The following is a 25,151-nucleotide window of genomic DNA, read 5'->3' on the forward strand; positions in this document are numbered from 1 at the left end:
TAGTATGTCTTCAACATTTCATAGAAAATGTCATAGTGTAGTATGTCTTCAACATTTCATAGAAAAAAGTCATAGTATAGTATGTCTTCAACATTTCATAGAAAAATGTCATAGTATAGTATGTCTGCCCACCTGTGGGAAAGGAGGCTCGTCATGTGCACCCAGCACCTCAATGACTGAGATATGTAAAACAGACACAGGTTCAGATTTAAGGGCCTTAATTGTCACTAAATTGATTGATCAACTTTTAAAACTTTTAAGACCCAATGGACACCCTGTGCAATCCCCCATACTGTGTTTTTATTACATATCTTTATTCAAGGGTAAAGGATGGATATAGAGGCAAGATCATGGAGTCAAATGAAAGTCAGACAGGAAGTGGTTTTATTCCAGCACTGTCCAATCATGTTACTGCAGGTGAGCTTACTGTAAATCATTCCCTGCTTTCATTCTGCAGGAATATTATATATTATGAACATTTGCATCATCCAGATTCCTCCTTATCATCATCATTATAATCAACATCCTATGACACTAACATCATCATCAAGCATCCTCATCATCACCAACAGATAAATTGACATTCAAAAATGTAGAAATTCACCTTTGTAGTTCTCATATCATTGCTGCTGTGTTAATAAAATATAATCTTAGCCTTTTTTCTACAAAGTTTTACACACCATGGTATCACCTGAAAAAGCCCTTCTGTACATCTGCTCCTGCCTCAACTTCACCCTGCACCCGTACAGTACAATCTCTTCAAACGTCAGGCGAGACTGGCCAGCTCCAGCTTCAGACAGCAGGGGGCAATCTAACTCTGCAGACCTGTGATCACATGCTTCATACTCACCTGCGTCTGAACTACCTCTACCCTGAGAATACTAAGACAGAAAAGGAGAGTGGAGAGGGGGGTGAGAAACTAAGCTGACTGAACATTCGAATGGGTGGGATCAGGAGAAAAGCGAGGTAGAAACTACTAAAGCCGAGGTCACACTACACGATTTTGACTTAGAGGATCTAAGCGCAAATCGATTTTTCTGACTGTGGGGGATGGGTGGATTCAGGCAGGGAGGGTTTCTCAAACATCACAAAGATGTCCACGTTTGATTTGACCCAGAAATACTGAAATCTGAGAATGATCACGCAACTTCCAGTGGCAGTTTACTGTAGGTTCAGAGGTATGAAAAATAGGAAGATTAGTCATATTTAAGAAACAAAAACTTACACTCTGTTAGATAGAAGATTCTCATTTTGCTCCACTTCTGATATTTCTGTACAATTTATTTGGGTTTTTTGGAGCAATAACTTTTAATAAAATGTGCCTGCACCAATCTACATAAGCGTGCAATTATAAATTAAGCATTTTCATATAAAATTATTTGTCAGCTTCAACTTTTGTGAGTTTATCACTTAAAAATCTCTTTTGTAAACATAAATATTTTGTAATTTCTGCACCACGGAGCATGGACCTTTACTAAAAGTACACAGTTCTGGCAAATTACAAAATTATTATAAGACTGAATGAGGTGCTGTGTGTCGAGCTGAAAAAAAAAAGAAAGATCAGTTGTTTGGTCGATCAACAGAATCTGCAACTATTTTGATAATTAATCAATTTTCAAGCCTCTTAAAAGTGAAGATTTGTGGCTTTTCCTTGTCTAACAATTCAGCGAATCTTTCTGTTTCATAGACGAGAAGACTTATTGATTTATCAAGTAAATAACCTGCAGATAAACAGATTGCTTTGTTTATCAACATGTCTACATGTACATGAGCAGATCAGTCAGTAACTGAATCTACGCTGCACATTTCAGGTAATTTTGTCTTGTACTCTGACCTGGGCTTGAGGTTCGAGGAAAGGATGAGAGTGAGGGCAAAAGGAGGAGAGCAAGCAAGGGGAAGGTTAACATTTGAATAAATATAGCAGGGGAGTGACTACTATGTCTGAACTAAAGCTAGGACTATGATAGAAGAAAAGGAAACGTCTTCTTATGTGCATCTTGTGTGCAAATAGCACAAAGGGTTAGAGTCTTTCAACACACACACACTCATACACACACAGTCTGAAGGAACCTGCTCAAACACCCTGTGAAAATCTTGTGATTGGACGGGACGAGGCAATGGGCGGGGCCCAAAGTAGGAAACACGTATCCTTCCTGTTTTGGAATGCAGCTCCCGCCCCTCTCGTGTGCTTCGGCAGCACATCAGGCTCCTCCTCGTGAACACGATAACAAATCCAACGTCACTGAGTCTGTTTAGTCGTCCACAGAACTTCCCTCTGGTTGATTAGGAGAGAGGGTTGTGGCGTCAAATGACAGAGTCCGCCTTCTCAGCTCAACATTGCTGTCCATGGGCTGGGTTGCCATAGTAACCGGCTCCTCTCCTGGCGGCGGGCTCATCCTCTGCTTCCTGTTCCTGCCCGACACTGGAGACACTGAATGGCTGAGGCGGCTCCTGTGCTCCACTGGGCTCGGGGTAAGGTGTCTGCTTTTGTGTGAGGAGCTGGGAGGGGGTTGCGTGTGTGAGCGTGCGTGAACAGAACTGTTAATGCGGCTGACTTCCTCATCGGTGTCGTCTAAGTGGGGGTCAGAGCTGGGGCCGGAGCCGGGGCTGGGGCTGGCCGCTCTGGAGCTACAGAGCGGCGCTGATAAGGTGGATTCACCACTGGGGATCTTCAGACTGGACGGCCTCTGCGGGCTGACAGGCCTCTTCTCAGCATCTGTTTCCGGTTGCGAGCCGCAGATGGCCTGCTCAGGTATCTGTTCTTGCCCAGTGGTTTCGCTGTGGCTCCGGCTGTGGCTCCTGCATGATATGACCCTCTGGGGGTGTGTATATTTCAGCGTGTGTACACTGGACGATCGCTGGCGTGGCGGTGTGGAAGAAGCGGCGGGCACAGTGAGGTGAGGCTCTGCCAGATCATCAGCTGAACCGCTCTGATCCAGAGAGTCACAGCGCACAGCCTCCTGCAGACACATGCACAAAGACACAAACACACACAGAGAAGACCCAATCTTCATGATGCATGGAGCTGTGCAAGTAAAATCTTTTTCAAAATGTTCCATAGAAGGTAATTTAAAAAAATGAACACACACAATTTGTAGTTAAAGAGATAAAAATAGCAAAAACACTTTGAGAGTAGAAGAAGAGATGATAATAACACACCTGTCTGCGTAACTGTCTGCTTGCAATTCGGAAGGATGCTGGTCTCTTCAGGACTTTACTATCTGGAACGTATGAGGGACTCAGCTTGTTTCTGTCCAAACTGTCTTCAGGACTGAGCCACTGCGAGGGACGTCTGCTGACACTGTGGGTGGGATGCAGTCTGAGCGAGGAGTGTCTGTCTATACTGTGGCTGGACATGAGTTTAGGTCTGTCTGCGTTGTGGTCTTGATTGACCCTGTATCCGTCCACACTGCGAGTCGAGCTGAGTCTGTGTCTGTTTATCCGATGGGTCGGGCTGAACTTGTATCCATCTATACTGTGAGCCGAGTTGAGTCTGTGTCTGTTTGTTCTGTGCGCCGGGCTGAACCTGTATCCCTCGATGCTGTCAGCTGCACTCAGTCTGTGTTGGGAGTATCTGTCGATGCTCTGAGCGGTGCTGAGGCAGATCTTTGGCCTGGAGCTGCGTCCAGTCCCCAGTGAAGCGTGGCTGATGGCCGGCAGAGCTCCTGGAACCTGCAGCAGTGAGCCGCCTCCACTGGAGCCCAGGGATGACATGGAGCCTGCAGAAAATAATGAGGCAAAGATCACATGCGTACATTGATCGAAAAAAATTGAATGAGGTGCTTTATTTCTAGAGAAGAAAACAAGAACTGTCTCGAGACCTTGGATCAATGCACAGATTCAGTCTTACTACCCAGAAAGTCTTATTCTGATCATCAGAGGTCAGTTTTCTGTAAGATATCGATCCTATCTTAGGGAACTCTTTTTCTCAACATATTTTGTTCTTCCCACAGTGAACAAATTATTAAAAAAAGGCCAAAACCATCTATTAACTGACTTAAGTCAGTAAACTCATCATCTGTGTATCCAGAGTTTATTACTCTGCACCATAGAGCTCCATTTTGTGCAAAAACTACTACAAACACATCAATAAGCCACAATGTTGCAGTGAATAACATGTTCTTTCATCGCCAGGGATGCAAACACTGTTGGTCATTTTGAGTCAAAAACTGCAGTTCCTCTAACGGCCACTTGAGGCTGGCTCCAGAGGCAGACAATCCCCATAGACCCAAATATAATAAAATGCCTGACGTTACAGCAGAAATAAACATGTTTACAGCCTAGCACAAAAAACAGTTTTGGTCACTATAGCTAATTCTCCCCTTCACGACAGTTTTACAGGGGTTGAATTTTTAAATAACTCACCCGTTCACATTTTATCAAGGCTTAAAGATACAAAATTAAGGGCGTGGCCGCCTTGAGTGACAGGTGGGTGCAGACCACTGACAAATCACCTCCACTGTGATAACGCTGGTTAGGGAACGTTAGCATGGCATACATTTCAGACTCAGAGAGCCATAGCTGTAAAGTTAGCTGTAGCTATTTCAGTGTGTTTTCACTTCATGAAAGTTAATTGTAATGTTTTGGTTGCACTAAAAGACGCTCTAAGGCAGTGGTTCCCAACTGGTGGGTCATGGTCCAAAAGCGGGTCTTGGGCCCATTCTGAACTGAATCGAATTGACGCTGTACCTACGGTGTAGGCTCTGCATCGACCTAGAGCCTACACCACAGCCTGACATGCACCTCCCCAGAAATGTAACTAGGCATCAGGGAGAGGCAGACCTCCTGTGTATATTTGTAAGCTAAAAAGATTTTCCTCAGTGGAAACAAAACCTTCATTTTCTTCAATAGAACAATAAATTATGAAGACAATAAAGCCTTGACAAAACAGCATTTTAAATATTGTGTGTGATTTATCCTGGCTGGACCAGATGGGAACCACTGCTCTAAGGAATCAGATGTTCAGCTTTTCTGGTAAGTACATTTTGTTTTAATGGTTGTAAACCTGTTTTTCACTTGCAAAAATTTGCAGCAGTTGTTGCATTAATATTATCACAGTTTACCATAGCTGTAAATGCAAAGAGCTAACAAAGCTAGCAGCTAGTGTGAGGGTTATTTTCACCTTCACGTCCAAATATGATCACTTATAGTTAAAAAAGATGGTGATGACCAAAATGTGAAATTCGGGGCTTCAAAACGAGTCCACAAAGCAATGGGTGATGTTACAATGGCTACTTCCAATATTTTATAGTCTATGGTCCTGTTGCTGTAAATACTTACTGAAGCACCCAATATATATTAATCACAGCCAAGAAATATCTGAAAATATGTTCCTGATTGAATAAGGTTTGCTAAAAACTACAGTGGCCTGCTGTTTTAGGAAATATTGAGCCACTTTTTATTGAAGTATATATTTATGACCTTTAAAAAAAATGTCCTCAGTTGAAATGTATGGGTCTGGGGGCCTGAGTGCTACAGACGTGTAGGGAAGTTGTGGTATTGTTGATCATAATACAATTATAGGAGTCTTAAACGAGATGTTTAGGAAAACATTAACATGTGTTTTACACATTAAATTTTTTTATGTCATAAACTACACACAGTTCATCTCTCTGATTGTGAGGACTGCTTTATAAAATCTAGGTAGAGGTCATGCTTAAGCCCTTTTTGGGAGCTCTCCACCTTCTCTCTGTACATCACTTTCTATTGTTATATTTTGTCATTTACCTTGTGCGCTTAATAAAACTTAAAACTCAGTGTTACACTGTTCAGATATGATGAATTTGCTGTTTTAAAGCGTCCCCCTGTGTGATGTCACAAAAGAAAAACTAAGGGTGGGGTGGAACCTGCAGCCGTGGCCCCACCAATTTGCCTATAATATTAAAAACACATTTCCCTCTCCAAGTACTAACAGTGCCTCTTGTTGTGCTGCATCACATTGCAACTGCCTTCTCTGCTATTTATGGAAGCAATAACCTTTACAGCAATCAGTTAGTGGTTATAGCACAGTGAGAACTGTTCCTTAATTTAATTGGCTATAAACAACCAAATTACCTGAGTAGCTGTAGCTGGAGTACGCTTCATGGCAAATGGGAGGATAAGGGGAGTATCTGAGTGGCTGAGCGTAGCTGTCGCTGGGGAGAGACAGCATGCGTCCTATGCTCTGCAGGTTGCCATGGGAACAATCCTCGTCCTCAACCTGCACCTGCCACATGAAATCATCACCGCTGTCACCGTTACTGTCACCGTTACTGTCACCTCCACTCCTCTCCCCTTCCACACATGCAGAAATAGGAAACACACTCTCTGTCTGTTACCTGGGCAGGTGTGTCCACATTTGGCACCAAGTCTCCGCCCACAGATGCATTACTGAGTTGTCGGGCGGCCTCCTCCCTCTCCTCCCTCTCCTTCCTCTCCTCCATCTCCTCCAGCTGTGCCTCCTTGTTGCTCTCCTCCAGGTGCTTCATTAGAACAGCCACGACCACGTTGACCAGCACGAACTGAGCCGTCAGGACAAAGGTGACGAAGTAAATGGGAGAGATTAGGGGCAGGTAGGTGAGGCAGTGGCGCTCCTGCGGGCGACACTCTCTCAGCGTGTCCTGGAGGGTAACAGAAGAGGATAGATATTATGAAGCAATAAGGAAAACTGATAATAGGTTATGATTTATTAATGCACAGTGTTGTAATTCCTCTCTTCTCCAACAGGGGGAGATGTGGATCTGAGTGTGAACAGACCTTGAGCCTGTCACAGAAGAATAATACACTCCTAACCCTCTAATGTCAGCAGCTCTTAGTCTGTCATAAAAACAGTGATCTTCTCTCTGCTTAATGCAACGCCTATCTCATAACCGGTGCTTTGTGACACACACATATCCACAGACACAGGCACGGACTTTCTCGTCTATCCATCTTCTTAAAAAACTCCCACACAGCAGACGAGAGGAAGAGAAATAACCTTCATAATCCCATTCCAGTTGTCCCCGGTCGACACCCTGAAGAGTGTGAGGAAAGCCATGCCGAAGTTGTCAAAGGTAGCGTGGCGACTAAGACCCTCACATGGGTTCTCGTCTGAACACTCTGAAAGAGGATGAAAAGAGGAAAAAGAGTATAAGAGGCCGTGGAGCGAGAGAGAAAGGAGAGGGGAGAGAAGAAAGAGAACTGTGTGTGGATTAGAGCACTCATTAGAACACTGATTCTAAATTGACATAATTAATGTATGTAACAACAAAATTTATGCATGTTACATAATCCACGGGTATCTCACCAGAGTCAGCTGAGGCATACGCTCACACACACACACACACACACACACACACACTCACATCTATGCGTCCGATTTATATGCATGCACACACTCACGTGCCCGCACACACGCACATGCATGCACGCACACACACGCATGCACGCACACACTAACCCAGTTTTCCAAAGAGCTCAACTCCCAGAGCTGCATAGATGAAGAACAGCAACATGAAGAGCAGACCCAGATTCCCCACCTAGACAGACACATTACACGCACACACAGATATATACAGTGTATGATACACAGAAAAAAAGACATGTACAGTATACATCGAGAGAGACGCAAACATGCAAACAGATAGAGAGAGCCCGTAGACAGAGACTGCTAAGCCTTATTGCATTGCAGCTAACTACATCTCAGGAACACATTAGGAGCCATCATGATAACCTGGAGGTGACTCATATCTCAGATTTTAGTTTCACAGCCTGGATCCAGTCCTCATAAACCGCAGACTCGCCTGTTTATTCTAACTACAAAGCAATTGTCAGGGCCGTGGCTTGCCTTCCCCCATGGTGCGAGATGTCAGATTAGATGACAGATTAACCTATTGATGAAGTGCACGCGGACACCGCTCACCTGGGTTCAGTCCCCAGCAGTGATCTGTCACTTCAAAGACAGTTGGCATTGTTTGCATGTGGGAAGGCAGTGAAGGATCATGGGTATTTGGCTGCACTAATGCATAGACATACATAGGATCCAGGAGTGACAGCATGAAGCTCTGCGTGCTGTGATTTTAGAAACACCCATTTTGAGAGGAACAAAAGGTATATAATTTAGCAATTTTTCAGTAGCACACACACAGTTTATAAATGTCTACTTGACCTGCATACCTGTTCTCATTTGTTGTGCAGCACGACCCACTCTGGTAGGGTCCCCTGAGTGCAGGAGCTGTGGTAATTTCCTGAAGGCTTCCCCCACACCAGAGTGCATCTTCCAAGTTCACTGTTCGCTATTCACACATTTCATATTCAAACAAGTCTAAGAGCTTAAGTCTAAGTGCTTTGAGTTAAATGCTAATTTCAATATGCTAATACACTCAGTGCACTCACACTGATGTTTAGTGGTAATGTTTATCATGCTCACTGTCTCAGTTTGGTGTGTCAGCATGCTCACACAGATGAGGTTGATGGGCATGTCCCCCTTCACTCAATAATGTGCTTGTCTTATGTTTATGTCCCCTTAAATGAATGACCTTGACTATACCAACTTGTATCTGTGTAAAGTTTGTCACCAGAGAGGTGTTTTCATTTTTCTCTACTGAAGGGGGGCGATCTCTGTGCACTTCCCTAAAATCTGAGATTCAAATGTACGCGGATCAAATCAGATTAGGTATGTGACAAATACGAAAGCCAGTCACTGTCTAATAAGGGAGACTCATATCGACAGGGGAACAATCTTGCACCCACCAGCAAAGAAACCTGAAACCTCCGGCGCAGAGCGGACTTGTCATAACAGAGAGCACAGTTAGCATTAGCATAGTGAAAGTTTTGACAGTAAACATAGTAGAATGTGCAGTTTTTGGATGTAAACCGGACCAATTTGACACACTGTAGCATCATAGCAGGTATTATTGCATATTTCACAACTATTAAAGGTGCACTATACAGGATGGTCGGTTAATGTTTGGAAACACTTGCCAGCGAAGGTGAAAGTAAAAGTCAACCCTGAATTCACTCTCACTTGGCTTTTTGCCTCACTATATTTGCATTTTGCCAGTGCTGTGTTTCTCTTGGATGCCTGCTGCTTACGGTTTAGCACCTGACCCCTGACCTCACTTGAGCGCTGCGGGCGTACACGCCCATAAATATCCCGAACACAGAAAAGAGAAGATGAAGAAAATGAGAAAACAGGCAGAAAGCAGAGCCTCTGCAGAAAAATGCATCACCACTCTTATAGTGGGTCATCAGTGATGATTGAGAGGGATTACTTCTGGATGAGTCTATCAGGGGCGATTGCTCTGAGACAACAAGGGAGGCTGAACTTCCCCTAAAATTTCATAGAAGAAATGGTCAAATATGTACTACTGAATTTACATTAAAATAAGAATTTACATTGCATTAAACGTGCGCTAGGATGCGTTTAACATCATGACTATGATGTTCAAATGTCAGCTGTTTATCACCAGTTTTCAAACGCGACCTCCCTGTCATACATTCTCATGTCAGCACAGTGGACGCAGAGCCTCCAAGCATTCCTATGAGACAGCGCTGAGCAGGTTTTTTTCATGCAGCAAAGCGAGACGGTCATTGGATAAATGCGACAAAATCGTCACTTCCAGGGAGGCTCAGCTTCCCTGGGACCTAATGGAAGGGTAGGCGGGAGAAGAGGCTCGTGTATGCATGATGATTGGAGGAATTGTCTAAAAGGCTGAACCCCTTTGTGATTAACAGCGCTTTGCATTTTGAGCTCAGTCCCATGTGGATATTTGTGAGTGGAGTCTTCTGACACAGTGCTGTCCGGAGTTCCTTATTTTCCATAAGCGATAGGCTATAGCTCATTTTCAAACCCATCTGAAAATCTTTGAGGTGTGTTTTGCTGTGGGTCTATGGCATGGCATCTATGTTCCTTCTATAAGTTACTGCCTCGCTACAATATGACAAATTTTATGATGTAAACTTAAAGTGAGCTTCCCTTGTTTGAAAGACCAGCAGCCTCCACTGGAGTCTATACATTGTTTGTTAGGAAAATCTTGCATAGTATAACTTTAATGCAGTGTCGCCCCTGTCAGTTACAAGCTAATAAGCTCTTGGGGCCATGAATATCTGTACCAAATTTCATGATAATCTATTTAATATCTGAGGTATTTTAGTGGTGGACCAACAAACTGACATTGCTATCCAGGGCCACCTGCATCCCTGTCTACAGACATTTACAGGCGCATCTCAGTGGACGCTCTTTGCTTGTGAATGTCTCGTTTAGACTAACAATAGCACTGTGTCAAAAAAAACCGCAGCATCCTGAATGAGACAGGTGCCATCGTGGAGAGCTCCAGCCAAAAAAAAAAACAACCCTGTGAATCAAGGCTCATAAATCACTTTTGCCGCATCACAGCACAATGTCACCTGGAAATCCTCTGCTCCGGCCAATCAGATATGTGCAGTTGTCCGCATCTAGTAGAATATTTGGCTAATTTTACTCTTCACCTCACAAGCAATGAAAAAGGGGAGGAAAAATACTGCGGCTGTGACAACTTGACAGACTTTTACAATCCTGCCTCAAAGGGGAATAAATTGCTGTGTGGTGTCTTTGTGATGATAAGCTTTCAGACTGGACTTTTTGGTTCATATTTTATCTTCTCACAGATACCCAGCAGCAAAACAATCGCACCAAAGCAGCTGTGAAGTTATGTGCCATAAAGTTATGACTGAGCTGTCCATTCATCAGCCACACTGACACATTTAAGGATCAGCCATTAGCCTTTAGCCAAACACGAGGATGTCGTCATGCTTGTTTTGGTAGTTATTTGGTGTCTGCTGGGGGAATGTTAGTAAATCCTGTGGGGGGCAGTCAGTGCCAGCCCTGATGAATCACTGAATAAAACAAGCTGTCTGCAGTTCTTCAGATCTGGAAACCAGGCTCTCAGTTAAAGAGACATGTTACATTTCACAGCATCAGTGCTGCCTCTTACCTGAGGCAGAGCTTGCATCACTGTGTCCAACAGAGCTCTCATTCCTGTAGCCATCTTCAACAGCTTCAGCACTGAAACATCGTAACGTGTCAGCTCTTATCAGCCACATATCACTGTGTTTGTGTGTGTGTGTGTGGTTTTTTGTGTGTGTGTGTCACTGTGTGTTTGTGTACCTCTTGTTATCCTCAGGACTCGCATGATGCGTATGATGGTGGGGTTGATGGGGAGGGAAGCATTCATTTCTATTTCTTCTAGTGTGATTCCCATGATGGACAGCAACACGATGGCAAGGTCCAACTGGTTCCATCTTTACACACATACACACGCAGTCACAGACACACAGACATAGACACACACACACACACACACACACACACACACACACAAACGATTTCAGCTTCTTTCAGGATAAAGCTTTGTGTTTGTGAGTGTCTTTGCATTGATATGAGAGCTTGAATACCTCTCTTTGAAAAAGCGGCGCAGGCCAAATGCGATGAGTTTGAGAATGGCCTCGATGACAAAAACCACTGTGAAGACGTAATTGCAGTACTTCAGTATCTCCTCGAGGTACTGCGGGACACACAGACACAGGCGCACACATCAAAAACCCACTGTGGCTGTACTGTACCACCGCATACCGCTTCATTACTATGGTTCTAGGGCAGGTGATAGAAAGTGTTGCCATGGTTACCTGAGGCTGGTTGTAGTGCTCCATGCTCATGGTGAGGAGGTTTGTGAATATGATGATGGTGATGAAGAGATCCAGGTAGTGGCTGGTGCATACGGTGTGGATGGATCGACGCAATGGGGAGTAGTCAGCGTAATAAGGCTTCTCCTGGGCCCCTGCGTTACACACACACACACACACACACACACACACACACACGGTCATTAAAATGCTTCTGAAAGAAAAATATGATATGGGCTATGAAGTCACTGATGAAGTGGGTGCCAAGTGGCGCACTGCTGTGCGCATGAGTGTGTCGGTGTGCGTAAGTGTATGTGTATGTGTGTGTCGACTAAAAGTGCCACCTCAGGAATTCAATCCTATCCATCACGCACACACACACACTGCATGGCACCTCAAGGTGTCTTTGGGCAGAAACCCTTGCTGTCTGCTGCCAGACAGTTAACTGACAAAGAGGAAAGCACTACTAGAGATTACACTGCAGAGAGAGAAGGACGGAGCGAGACAGAAATGAGGTAGAGAGCAAGAGGGAGAAAGTGTGTGTGTGTGTGTGTGTGTGTGCGCGGTAGAAGTGTGTATCTGAGCATAATATGGGCAGAAATTATGCATGTACTCATACAGTATGTATATGGGAAAGAGAGGTTTATCGTGTGGGCATGTCGTATTACATCTACAATATATGGCCAGAAGTATGTGGACACTCCTGTCTCGTGTTTGATTGGTCTAGAGATGTTTTCCTGGTTTGAGCTCAGCCCCTTAAGGAAATATTAATGCTACAGCGTACAATGACAGTTTATACAATAGTGTGCTTCAGGCTTTGAGGGCAACAGTTTGGGGAAGTCCCTTTCCTATTTCAACAGAACAATGTCCTGGTGCACAAAGCAATGACCATGAAGAAATGGTTTTCCCACTCTGGGATGAACTGGAACGCCAACTGAGAGCCGGGCCTTATCGCCAAACATCAGTGCCAGACCTCACTAATCCTGGATGTCCACTGGATGAAGCTGCAATTAATTCTGGTGGCACAAGAGCTCCGTTACGTGTCAAATGTCCATTGGAAGCATTTCAAATATGGAGAGTCTTAACATTGTTATTCAGCAGCCACATTTTCGATATTGTTTAGAGCAGTTTGACTTGAAACCTGTTTTAATTGTTATTTTAAATACTAAAAACACCATGTTGTCTTATCGTTAGTTTGTGTAGAAGGAGAACAACAATATTCTTTCTCTTCCTTCATAGCCGTTGAAGGAGAAGTGACATAAACAAACAAGAAAAAATGCTGTAGTCGTGGGCCCAGTGGACATTGGTTTGAATTGGAGCAGAGCATCTTTGGCAGCTAAGACACAGCCAGATTGAACTGGACACTGGGAGTAATGCTCTTGTGGCTGAACGGAAGCAAATAACCTGCAGCCAGGTTTCAAGATCTTGTGGGAAGCATTATTAGAAGAGTGGAGGCTGTGATAGCAGTCTGTTCAATCCTGTTTTATATCTTGTACATGTTTTTTTAGTAAGTAAGTAAGCAAGTTTGTTTTTTGGCACAGATACAAAATCACAAAGTGCTTAACAAACAAATTGGACATTAAAAAGCAATAAAAAAAAAATACAGATAGCAACAATCCACAGCACAGGGCTGACAAGATAAAACACAGCCACAGCAAATGATAAAAGACAGAGACAAATGAACAGGTTATTAGCTATTTGGATAGGCCAACCAAAAAACCTGTGTGAATAAAAACAATTTAAGTTGTTTAATAAAATATCAAACAAGTCCAAGGATTGCAATGAAAAGGGAAGAGTGTTCCAAAGATTGGGGGCAACAGCTTGAAAAGTATGGTCACCTTGAGTTATGGTGGGTTTGAGGGACATCCAGTAACTTTAGCTCAGACGATCTAAGAGCCTCATTTGGCATATAAAGATGGAGGAGGTTGGCAATATTCTGGAGAGTTGGACCTTGCAGGGCTCTAAAAGTTAGCACCAGTAGTTTAAAATGAATACAAAATTTAATAAGAAGCCAGTAAAGAGAGGATAAAATTAGTGTGATATGTGATTTCTTGTAACTTAGAGCTGAGCAGCTGCATTTTTACAGTTTAAAGACGGTTCAGTGGAGTATGATTCATCCAGGTAAAAAGAGCATTACAATAGTCTTACTGTGAACGTTCAAATCATGGGGTTTAAAAGACAGGGTTCACATTTTTACCAAAGCTTTTCCATAATATTTTACCCCATTCAGCCGTTTAAAATAGGTAGGCCGATACAGCGATCATGGGGCGCACTAGCGAGGCTCTTACTCTGTAGCGTGTTCTGTGCCCTTACACGGGCATTGTAACAAAAATGTAGAAGGGAAAATGGTATGGAGTGTCTTTATGTTTTCACATACAGCAGACAGACTGGCGCTCTTTTGGTTGTTTTTTCCTGTTTTTTCCTGTAGCATGGCTGACCAGAGCTCCTCACCCAATATTGCAAATATCAAACATTTTGGTGCAGAGTCTACATCCAGCGTGGCTAAAGCCTGCCTCGCTCATGTGCCGTGGATTATATTTGTTGTTTGAAAGCCATACATTATTAAACACACACCTCCCAGTCATCTGCAGTAAACTGCTAGCACTTGCTAACTTTACTTCCTCGTTAGATATTTCTACCCTGAGCTAGCTGCAAAGGCCAATGTGTACTGAGTGATACTGGTGACGTCTTAACGGTTGTGCATCGCAGGGCTAGATGTTAAATTAGCAATACAAGAAAGTATTTCACTCAACGTTAGACATGTTTCTGGATTTTGAACATATTTTAAACAATGGCCAAAACAATGTAAATTAAAAACTTTTTCAAAACATTCTGTTAATTCCAAACCAGGCCAAAGAACAGAGCAAAAAAACTGGATGTCATCAGCATAAAGATTATAAGAGATAACGGGTAATTATCTGCCCAAGAGGCTGCATGTATAGCATGCACAGCACTGGACCCACAACAGAACCCTGTGGGACACCTAAAGACAGAAGCGTTGTATCAGACATAAACTGATGCACAGAAACTATTTAATTTAAAAGGATACCTTAATTGATAGTGTCAATAGCAGAACAGAGGTTGAGTAACACCAATATAGTGCATTTCCTATTATCTGCAGCCATCATAATGTCACCAGTGACTCTAAGAAGAGCTGCTTCTGTAGAATTAAGTTTTGTTTTATAATAATGTACTTTGTTACTTTGTTTTGATAGGTGCTATAGATGTAAAGTTATTATTGTTATTATTGTTATTATCATCATTATTATTATTATTATTATTATTATTACTAATGCCCATGGTTTGGGAATGACATATTAATGATCATAAATGGTCGTAATGTTTAGGTGTCTATATACTTTTGGCCATATACCGTATATCTCTTGTTCCCCCTCATTCCCTCTCCTCCCCTTCCCCTTCCATTATCTCACTTCTCCTCCTCTTCTCCAGTCGTCTCTGGCGTTTCTCTTCTCTCAGCCGCGCCTCCTCCTCCTCCTGCTGCTGGCGACACTTGTGAAAGTTCTCCACCACCACGCCCACAAACATGTTGAGCACAAAGAAGCTGACGATGAGGAGGAAAGAGATGAAAAACAGCAGCATCCAAGGGTTGTTGTTCCTTATTGGCTGCAGAGAGACACAGAGAGAGAAAATGGAAGAAGAGATGAGGAGGAGGAAGTGGAGGAGAAGGAGAGGTAGCATGGGGACAAAAAGCAAAAAAGAGGAGGACCAAAGGAGTGACGAAAGAGGGTGAGGATGGGTGGAGAGGAAGAAGAGGATAGAGCATAAACAAGAGGACAATTTAAATCCTGAGTCAGCACTGAAACTGCAAGCACTGTCAAGTCAAATCTATTTATCCATCTGCCTTTTTCTTCCCTACACCTCCCCTCTCTCCTGAAATGTTTCCCCTTTCTGCTTGAAACAAACAAACAGGACCAAATGGTGCCTGAGACTGACACGAAACAGAACCACAACACAGTGAAATACAATATACACCGGCTGAATGGTTTGTACGTCTCCCTTATATTCATTTTTAACTTCACACAACATCTCAATTCCTTTCTATGTGTGTGTGTGTGTGTGTGTGTGTGTGTGTGTGTGCTCACCTGCTGGTCCACTGCGACAGCATCCAGACCGTCATACATGATGCTGACCCAGCCGTCTTTACATGACAGCACAAACAGTGACATCAGCGCCTGGAAGAGTGAGACACATAGGAATCAGTGACATGCTGTCAATCACTTTGTAAAAGCAGGCGTCAGGCCTTGGTGTGTGTGTGCGGGTGGGTGTACACATGTGTGTGACAAACCTGTCCCAGGTTGTCAAAGTTGTATTTCCGTCGAACCCAGCGGTATCCTGCCTCCAGACACTGGGTTTTATTGGTGATGTTGCTCACATCGCGCCCGTCACAGTGGAAAAACTTCCCTTTGAACAGCTGCATTCAGAGACAGATGTGCGCACTCAGTTAAACACACACAAGAACACTGTATCCTCAAGGTAACACAAACAAAGCCTCAAAGAGCGAGATAAGGTTGACGCAGTACAGTACAGTAAACTACTCAGCAAGCGCCTACAGGCCTACTGTATGTGGCGGCTAAGATAACCAAGCTCCATCTGGTCCAAAAAATATCTGGGTAGGGGCACTTCCTGGACTCAAATTGAGTTTGCTTGAGGATATATGCAGACACAAAAATCACAGGGAAAACTCCAAGGCCCTCTCTTTTATACTAGTAAAGTGGGTTTTTTTTAATGGTCATGTGAGACGTAAAAAACGAGCTTGGCATCAAGCCTTCATCAGGGAGTCTAAAACCATCTGGTCCAGCCTGCTTCACAGTCATCACACACTCCAGCATGGAGTGTTCTCATTACAAGATGATTCAGTGGAAGTGTGTATTTGAGAAATATATGCCTGCGTGTTAATATTAGCTGCAGCATTCATCAAGCATCATTTCCTGTGCAAGCATTCATTTGAATATTTGCAGGAATATTTGTAAAAGTGGAAACGTGGAAATACTGTAGAGGAGGAGAGTTTACAGAAACCCTTTACATTGAATGAGTTAAGTGCCAAAATACCATTGAAATTAATATTTTAAAAACCTTTTTGGCTGGTGATTAGGGCTGAGTAGTGTTTAAAATATCAGAATACCAGTGCGAACACCAGTATCCTTAAAGTGATACCAATACCAACTGAGTATTTCATTTAATACCTTTTGTTTCTACTTCATTCGAGCTGCTGCTGTAGAGGGAAAATCACACGTCACATTAAATAGAAGGACAGTGATGAATGCAGATATCGTTTGACTGGAGAAGCTTCATTACTATTTGGTTCTAAGTTATTTTGTTTGATACTTTAAAAGCATCAACTACCAACACCCAGCTTTACTTGTGACCCCTAAAAATGAAGCAATGTGGATGTGAGTTACAAGTAGCTCAACCAAAGAGCATTTTTCCCTCACAGATTTTCTCCTTTAAAGTAATTTGCATTAAATTGATTTAGCTGACACTTTTATCCAAAGCGACTTACAGTGAGTGCATTCAACTGTGTGGGTGCAACCCGCAAAGAAGTGCAAGAATCATGCTGAGCAGGATCTTTGAGGGATTTTGAATCCTGAAGAGATGAATCTATCCAGTAAGTCACAACAAATAAACAGCACTTCCTTGTCAAAAGAACTGATGAAACACATTTTCTTGTTACAGAAAACAGCTTTGATTATTTAAGACCTCTGAAATTTACTTTGGGACCCAAGAGCCTTCTTTTTATATCCTGGACAACTGAGTACGTTTTTATTTAAAAAACGTAATTCATCAGTTTATTCTGAATATTAAAAACTGATAAAAATGGGCTGAAATAAATAAATAACTAGATTAATTCATTATTAATTAAAAGCATAGGAATCCAGGTGAAAATCCAATTTAAAAAATACTTTTTCAGCACAATCCCTCCGTACTTGAACCATTGTATTTTTAATTACTTCCAGGGACTCTGGTGCATAATCAGCAGCTCATTTGCATTTCCTCCCAATTTTTCCTCTCCGCTTTTTATTACCTGAAGCATTTTCGGAGATGTGCCTCGTTAACTTTAAACCATGGTGATCAGTGTCTTCTTGCAGCAGAAAAGACAACAAGCTTTGGATGTTTGGGCATATAAAACCGGGTGAAAGTAAGTTTAAACTGAGTATTTTTCAATGCGGAAAAATCCCTAAAATAATGAGGCTTATCTTCAGCTGACAGCGGGTGAACAGGGACTCGACAGTATAAATGTTTACCTGGACTCCCAGAATTCCAAACACGATGAAAAAAGCACAGCAGATGAGGACGATGTTCCCAATGGGCCTGAGAGATGTGATCAGAGTCTCCACCACCAGTTTTAAACCAGGAGCCCGACTTATCACCCTGCGACACACACACACACACACACACAGTCACGCACATGCTACACAAGTAAACTAAATATTAATGGAGTAAACACAAGAGAAAATCTACTCTCACCTGAGTGGTCGCAGTGTGCGGAGGAGACGAAGCACACGCAGGATGCCAAAGATTCGATTACCTCCTGTTGATGCCATGGACACCAGGATGTCCACGAGCGACACAAACACCAGCAGTCCGTCTAAGATGTTCCAGCTGCTCTGCAGGTACACGCCATGCCCAAAGTACAGGCCCATAGCGATCACCTTGACACACACACAGGCACACACAGATCCAGCAAAATTACTGAAATAATAAATTAATATGAGGTGTAAAATGAGTTTGAAAGCAATTCTGATCCCCACCCAGGAAGAAAATTGCCCTTTTATAAGTAAGACGAGAAAATGACTTTGGATTGAAGTGCTCGTTCAGGAAACGTGTCTTGTTATGGTTACCTTGATCATCATTTCACCCACGAAGATCACAGTGAAGATGTAATTGGACACACTGAGGAACACCCGCTCCTGTCACACACACACACACACACACACACATACACGTGTGAGTGCGCACCGACACACACAGAGAAGCACATTTGTCAATTTAAGGGTTTCGTGTCCTAGTAGCTTTAGCTTTGATTCTGGACTCTAACTGCAACGTGTTACATAATGAGCTGGGGAAAAAAAATCCATTACGATTGTAGTAGAAACATAATAAAAACATACTGAGAACAGCACGTGTTCTTATAATGACTCCCAAACTGCTGTTACATCAGCAGCAAGCAAATGAACTACTCTGTAATTGACAGCTTGTGTTGTGTGTGTGTGATCTTGTACTTCTATCTTTGTGAGGACTGATATCGAATTTGAAGCCTTGACAGCGCGGCCAGTCCTCACGTCTTTACAGGAATGTTTTAGGTTTAGACTGGATGTTATGGTCAAGGTTAGAATCACATTGAACTTAAAGGGACAGTTCACCACAAAATCAAATAGGCTACACATATTTTTCCTTTTACCTGCAGTGCTATTTATCGATTTACATTGTTTTGGTGTGAGTTGCTGAATGTTGGAGATATCGGTTTTAGAGATGTCTGCCCTTTTCTAAATATAATGGAACTAGATGGCACTCAGCTTGTGGTGCTCATGATAATCCACAGACCTTGTTGTGAGCAGTTTCATGTAGAAACTATTTTCTTTCTTTTGAACTACACCCGCTAACCATATCACTACGCAGAGGGAAGCATGCATCTACTGCTAGCTCACCTAGTACCACTGAGCTAACATATGTCACAGCCATAGAAATAAAACAAGCAGAAAGGACATTGAACTGTTTTCCGTGGTCATTTGACTAGCTCAGAAGAAAATGGCAATTGTTGTTAGTTGTTATGATGACAACAAGTATTTAACACGAACTAGCTCTATGTGTTAGCCCTGCGACAGTCTGTTGACCTGTCCAGGGTGTGTCTGCCTCTCGCCCAATGTCAGCTGGGATAGGCTCAAGCCCCCCACGGCCCTCAAGAGGAGAAGCGGTCAAGAAAACGAATGGACGGATAGTTTGACAGCATAGATTCTGCCTCCCAGCTGCTGGCTGAGCAGCAGCTTGCACTCTTTCTTCACGTCTTGCCATAAGTTGGTTTGTTTATATGGAAGTTTATAGGGAAGTTAGCCAGCATCTGCCGCTCTGAGCCATCCTGCTCTGCTGATTTGAATGGCAATGTCAGTTCAATACAATCTTATTCATAAAGCCCAATATCACAAATCAGAGTTTGCCTCAGAGGGCTTTATAGCATAAGAATATGCTTCTGTCCTTAGATCCTCACAGCGGATAAGGAAAAACTCACCAAAAAACCCTTTAACAGGAAAAAAAATGGTAGAAACCTCAGGAAGAGCAACTGAGGAGGGATCCCTCTGCCAGGACGGACAGACGTACAATAGATGTCGTACAGGACAGATCAACAGAATAAATTTACAGTGATCCATATGAGAAAATGATACATAAAGACAGAGACAGAGAGAGAAAATGAGACAGAGAGACATGACAATAGCTACAATAACATTAATTTTTAGCAATAACATTATAATAATAATAGTAGTATTTTGGTAGGATATATAAGTGTATATTAATATATGAAAGTATATGTCTGTGACAAAAGTACTCTAATTTTATTTCTGTGGTTAAAGCTCAGCCAAAGAGGACGCCATTAATGTTTGCAAGCACAAGCCTCTCGTCCATGACTACATACAAGCTTCCATCTGCTCCGTGATATGGTTGGCATGTGTAGTTCAGTAGCAAGAAAATAGTTCCGACATAAAACTGCTCACAACAAGGTCTGTGGATTATCTTTAGTAACCGGGTCATGATTTCTGGAAAGAGACATTGCTGTTGAGTTTTTATAAATGTATTTTTTGGCACTTTGAGCACCACAAGCTGAGTGCCATCTAGTTCCATTATATTGGAGAGAAGGCAGACATCTCTACAGCTGATATCTCCAGCACTCTGTAACTCACACCAAAACAATCTAGACTGATAAATAGCACTACAGATAAGAGGGAAAATATGTAGTTTTGATTTTTTGCTGATCTGTCCCTTTAAGATGAGGGAAGTATATTTGTGATGCAGCTCTCAGATATAGTGATTTACATAAGAAATAGAAATGCATTAATGTCACATTTAAAAACACAAAGAAGACGAAAAACGTGTGTGTTACCATGCTTTTGGGCTGTATGTCGGGTCTCTCCAGTGCAATCGTAATACAGTTCAGGAAGATGAAGAGGAGGATGATGTGATCAAACATCTTGTGACCTATGACCCTCTGACACCACAACCTGAGCCTGTAGAGAGAAACAGACAAGGAAATAAATTAGCTCGTCCTGTTTGTGCTAAACAAACATCACCTCCATCGCTGCCATGTCCACAAAATGTGTTTGTTTTCACTCTGCCAGCTTTAATTGATAATAAAGTGAACAGTGTATTACTGAGACTTGGCTGCAACCTTCACACTTCAACTGTGAATTTTCACACATGCTGTGCTTTAAGGCACCTAGGACACTCAGGAGGATATCAGGGGCACTGTGTGTGTGTGTGTGTAGTGTGTGTGTGTTTTTACCGGTTGTGTGGAGCGAACAGATAGAGAGACCACTCTTCATGCTCCAGGCACCACTGAGGCTCATATGGCTCCAGCATCTTCTTCAGCTTCTTACATAAACTCTGAAGGGAACACACACACACATTTGCATAAGACTACATGATGATAACTTCTTTTGTTGTCATTGTTAGTTCATTTTCTATATCATTATGTTCACTCATTAGATGACCGAACTCATGCAGTGGTCGTGTTATAATTCAAAATGAAACTGACTTTAATTTACTCGGTGGAAACAGTGGATTGTAGTCGTGACCTCATGTTGTACCAGAACATAAAAATTCCAACTCAGCACAGGTTTTTCAAACAATGTTCCCAATATTTCCTCCACACTGCTTATAATTTAAATTCAGCTAATTAAATATTTTCAAAGTGTCCAAGGGTAATAAGGTTGGAATTTATGCCTTCGCAACATAATTAACAGCAAGTTTTTGAACTTTTGAACACGCTGAAACACGTTCTTTTATTAACTGGGAATAACTGAAGCGGGACACCATCAAAACGCCTTTTCTTTGTGACTTTATCATGAACCACTTCAACGTCTATATTTAAATGAATAACATGAATGCAGGGAGCTGCACCTCCTCAGGCTCTTCATCCTCCTGATCGCCATGGCAGTGCGAGGTCAAGGGAGCGTCGTCGTAGCAGTGGTCAGGGAGGTGAAAGGTGGTGCCGTTGCAGTCGGGCGAGTGGAGCACTGGCACCTGCAGGTACTCCGGCTGGTCCAGAGACTGCTCCCTGCTGCTGTGGTTGGAGCTCGTGTGCGTGTCGGACAGCAGGGACTCCATCTCTCCTGACTGGCTCTTCCTGTGGAGGCTGGGGGCTCGGCCGATGCTGGTCCAGCTGGAGCGACGGCTCTCTGGCCCACTGTCCCAGGGAACCTGTGAGGGCAACTTTGAACAACAGGAACAACTGGTTGGACTTCTGACTGATTTTCAGAGTACAAATAATTTCATTCTTCACAGATTAAAGGTAGCCTGTGGAGTTTTTGGCCAGTAGAGGTGCTATGGAGTAAATACTGGCCTACACATGAGGACAAACATTAGGGCTGTATATTAACTGAAATATGATCAGGACTAGGGTTGCTGATTTAGAATTTTTTTTTTTTTGGTGACGGATAGCCAAACCTTGTTTACCGACCACTGACCATTAACTGATAAGCGCAAGTGTTGTTTTGTACTGTTTAAATTGGGTAAAAATGACTTTGCTACAGAGCTGCGCGTAGCACGTTGCTTAGCACCTCCTTTCCCTGCTCTGGCTCACATACACAGTGATGGGGCAAACCATTAGCATCACACAGCTAACGTTACCTAATTGGTTTAACATTTGTTTGGTGTCAGTTTGAGTTTGATGGGACAGTTTAACGGCTCGTTGTTGGATGTCAGCCGCTGCACCTATGTTAGCTCATGCTAACTGGGCAGATGTTGAAATTGACCGCTCATATAAATATCCACCTCTTCCTCTGGGTCATTAGCTTGTTAAGGGGTGCTTGTCTCCAAGGAGCAACATCCTGGCATTACCCTTGCGGCATTGTACGACTTCAGCCTGTGTAGCAGCAGACTCTGCTGCCTCATCTGCTCCCTTCACAGCACCAGTATATTATATTTACTATTGGGTGGCATGGTGGGGCAGTGGTTGGCATTGTCGCCTCACAGCAAGAAGGTTTGAGGGTTCGAACCTCTGGGTGGGGGAGCCCTTCTGTCAGCGTGGATTTTCTCTGGGTACTCCAGCTTCCTCCCACAGTCCAAAGACATGCAGGTTAATTGGTGACTCTAAATTGTCCATAGGTGTGAATGTGAGTGTGAATGATTGTCTGTCTCTATGTGTCAGCCCTGTGATAGTCTGGTGACCTGTCCAGGCTGTGTTAGTATTAGCGGGTAGATCCTTTGTATCAAATCGAACTGTAACCAACCAAAGTACAGTGCAATTTGGATGCCTTAAACTGATGTCACGAAAAAGTCAAAAAGCTGCGCCTTCCAGAGGTGGTAGCAAGAGCCATTCAAGCAGTAGCTTGGCAACCGCAGTAAAAAATAAAGCTTTATGTCAAGGTAGTTTAGTCCTTCATTCAACACAAGCTAGATAAAACAACGGACATAATCAAACATCGAAAGTGGTCAGTCACAGAAAAAACCACTGGACCGTCTGACTGTCACAGGTGTGTGTGTGTGTGTGTGTGTGTGTAGGTATGTGTTGCAGTTTTTTGAAAGAATTGAAATTAAATGTGGCTGGAAAACTTTAAACTACTGCCAGGAAATGAAAGATGGAATTCCTTTTAGACTCATATATATTTTGTTTCTGTAATTTATCTATTTATTTGTTTGTCAAACAGGACAGACTATTTTGTTTTATTGGACTTAGCGTTAATGAGAGAAGGAATGGATCCCAGCAGTGTCTCTGTTCCTACGTTAATACACTTTCTATTTATCTGAGGGAACAAGTTTGTGTTTGTGGTCTCTCTGCTACAATTTTTACTTTTTTGTTTCAAGTCTCTGCTTTTTTGGTTGTTTGAGCAATTTGTTTTATATTTAAGGCAAACATCTTTTGTATTGGCTGAGATTTGAGTGTGTGACTATGAATCTACTGCCAGGATATCTCCTGGCTGTCACCCCAAAAAAAATCAAAACAAAAATAGTTGCACACAGAGTAAACAAAACGTCACAGAGCGCTCCTGATTTCTGCAGAAGCTGGATCAACAAATGACAAGTGAGCGTTTCTCCACCTGACAAACTGTGCACAGAAAAATGGGGGCAGGACATTAATGGAAAATGAATCTGATGTTTCAGAGATGGAGGAGAAAAATACAATATAAGAAAAAGCTTTTCAGAGAACAAATATATTTGTTCGCCACGACTTCTGACAAAAACACTGCTTGTACCGTAAAAAGAAAGAAAAATGTGCAGTGTGCTGTGTGAAACTGGATTCAAAAGATGGTGATGACAATGAAAAGCACCTATGACACTTTACAAGCAAAAGAAACACCACAAATTGGTAAAACCACCTGACACACAACAAAAAGGCCAGGAAAACTTCAGTGGAAAATCCCCATCGTCGAACCACTCCAACATCCACAGCTGGAGAGAACACCATCACCGACAGCAGCGTGCCACCAATTAACAGGCAGCGACAGTCGAAAAGAGCAGCAATGCATGTCATTTTTCTCTGCAGCACACAGGTTACACTCCCTGTCACGCCTCAAAAACCACATTTCTCTCCTGTGATGATTCTGACACACCACATGATCCGAACTGATAGTAAGTTTGCTTGGATCCTCTCGGGTATTAGACATATTGACACAGACCTGAGACATGAGTAAATAGAAGGCCGAAAAATGGTGGTTGCAAGATATTTGGCCTTGTAAATGTTTTATGTGGAAGGGAAGGCATTCAAGTCGATGGTTAGGTTAAGTCTTAAAGCCTTTGGAAACACAGCTTGAAATAGTAAAAATGCATATATTATATCAAAGTTGAATGTCTCATTAATCATCCACAAAAGTCTGAGTGAAAATAATTCATAACTATTAGAAAACCTGGTTTAAAAACAGCTCATTTTGCTGTTTAGACCACTTGCCAGGACAGAGTGGGCGTGGCAGATAATGCTCTGATTGACAGCTCCCTCATTTTGATTGACATCTCCCTGGCTCAGCAATGGCTGCCACAAATTTAATCCAGCCGTACATGTTTGAGCCCTCTGATGATTCAGAGGACGAAGCAGAAGCCCTGCCAGCTGAAAATGATTCCTTTCAGGTGGTCACTGAATGGTAAGTTTCAAAATGTTTTGTGATTCATATTAATGTTACTTCGTAGAATAGTTAGCATAACTTTTACATGCAATGTTAGCTGAGATGAATGACAACGGGAGGCTAGCGCTTTGCCTTTCTTCACTGAGATACGTTTTCATTGAAAACATAAATCTGTTCTGTTTTTCTGATAATAGCCTTTTTCATTCAAACACATACAGTCTTAATAGATTAAATATGTCCTTACTC

At 42.7% G+C, this 25,151-nt stretch overlaps 1 protein-coding gene across 1 annotated transcript in view; it reads right to left on the reverse strand.

Annotated features, from left to right (window-relative positions):
• Positions 1-361: 361 nt before the first annotated feature.
• Positions 362-25,151, reverse strand: part of cacna1hb (calcium channel, voltage-dependent, T type, alpha 1H subunit b) — a 67,149-nt gene continuing 42,359 nt past the window's right edge. The window contains exons 17-35 of the mRNA XM_050045105.1: positions 21,748-22,059; positions 21,131-21,231; positions 20,732-20,855; positions 18,480-18,548; positions 18,106-18,290; positions 17,883-18,009; positions 15,926-16,051; positions 15,723-15,812; positions 15,051-15,243; positions 11,623-11,774; positions 11,392-11,501; positions 11,105-11,238; positions 10,932-11,002; positions 7,418-7,496; positions 6,956-7,077; positions 6,318-6,599; positions 6,055-6,205; positions 3,160-3,719; positions 362-2,960 (exon numbers count right to left, since the gene is read on the reverse strand). Of these exons, the coding sequence (XP_049901062.1) occupies positions 2,253-2,960; positions 3,160-3,719; positions 6,055-6,205; positions 6,318-6,599; positions 6,956-7,077; positions 7,418-7,496; positions 10,932-11,002; positions 11,105-11,238; positions 11,392-11,501; positions 11,623-11,774; positions 15,051-15,243; positions 15,723-15,812; positions 15,926-16,051; positions 17,883-18,009; positions 18,106-18,290; positions 18,480-18,548; positions 20,732-20,855; positions 21,131-21,231; positions 21,748-22,059 (3,696 nt within the window). The 3' untranslated portion in view covers positions 362-2,252. The remainder of the gene's footprint in view (positions 2,961-3,159; positions 3,720-6,054; positions 6,206-6,317; positions 6,600-6,955; positions 7,078-7,417; positions 7,497-10,931; positions 11,003-11,104; positions 11,239-11,391; positions 11,502-11,622; positions 11,775-15,050; positions 15,244-15,722; positions 15,813-15,925; positions 16,052-17,882; positions 18,010-18,105; positions 18,291-18,479; positions 18,549-20,731; positions 20,856-21,130; positions 21,232-21,747; positions 22,060-25,151) is intronic.

This window comes from Epinephelus moara, chromosome 5 (genome assembly GCF_006386435.1).
Source record: "Epinephelus moara isolate mb chromosome 5, YSFRI_EMoa_1.0, whole genome shotgun sequence".
In the NCBI taxonomy this organism is placed as follows: domain Eukaryota; kingdom Metazoa; phylum Chordata; class Actinopteri; order Perciformes; family Serranidae; genus Epinephelus; species Epinephelus moara.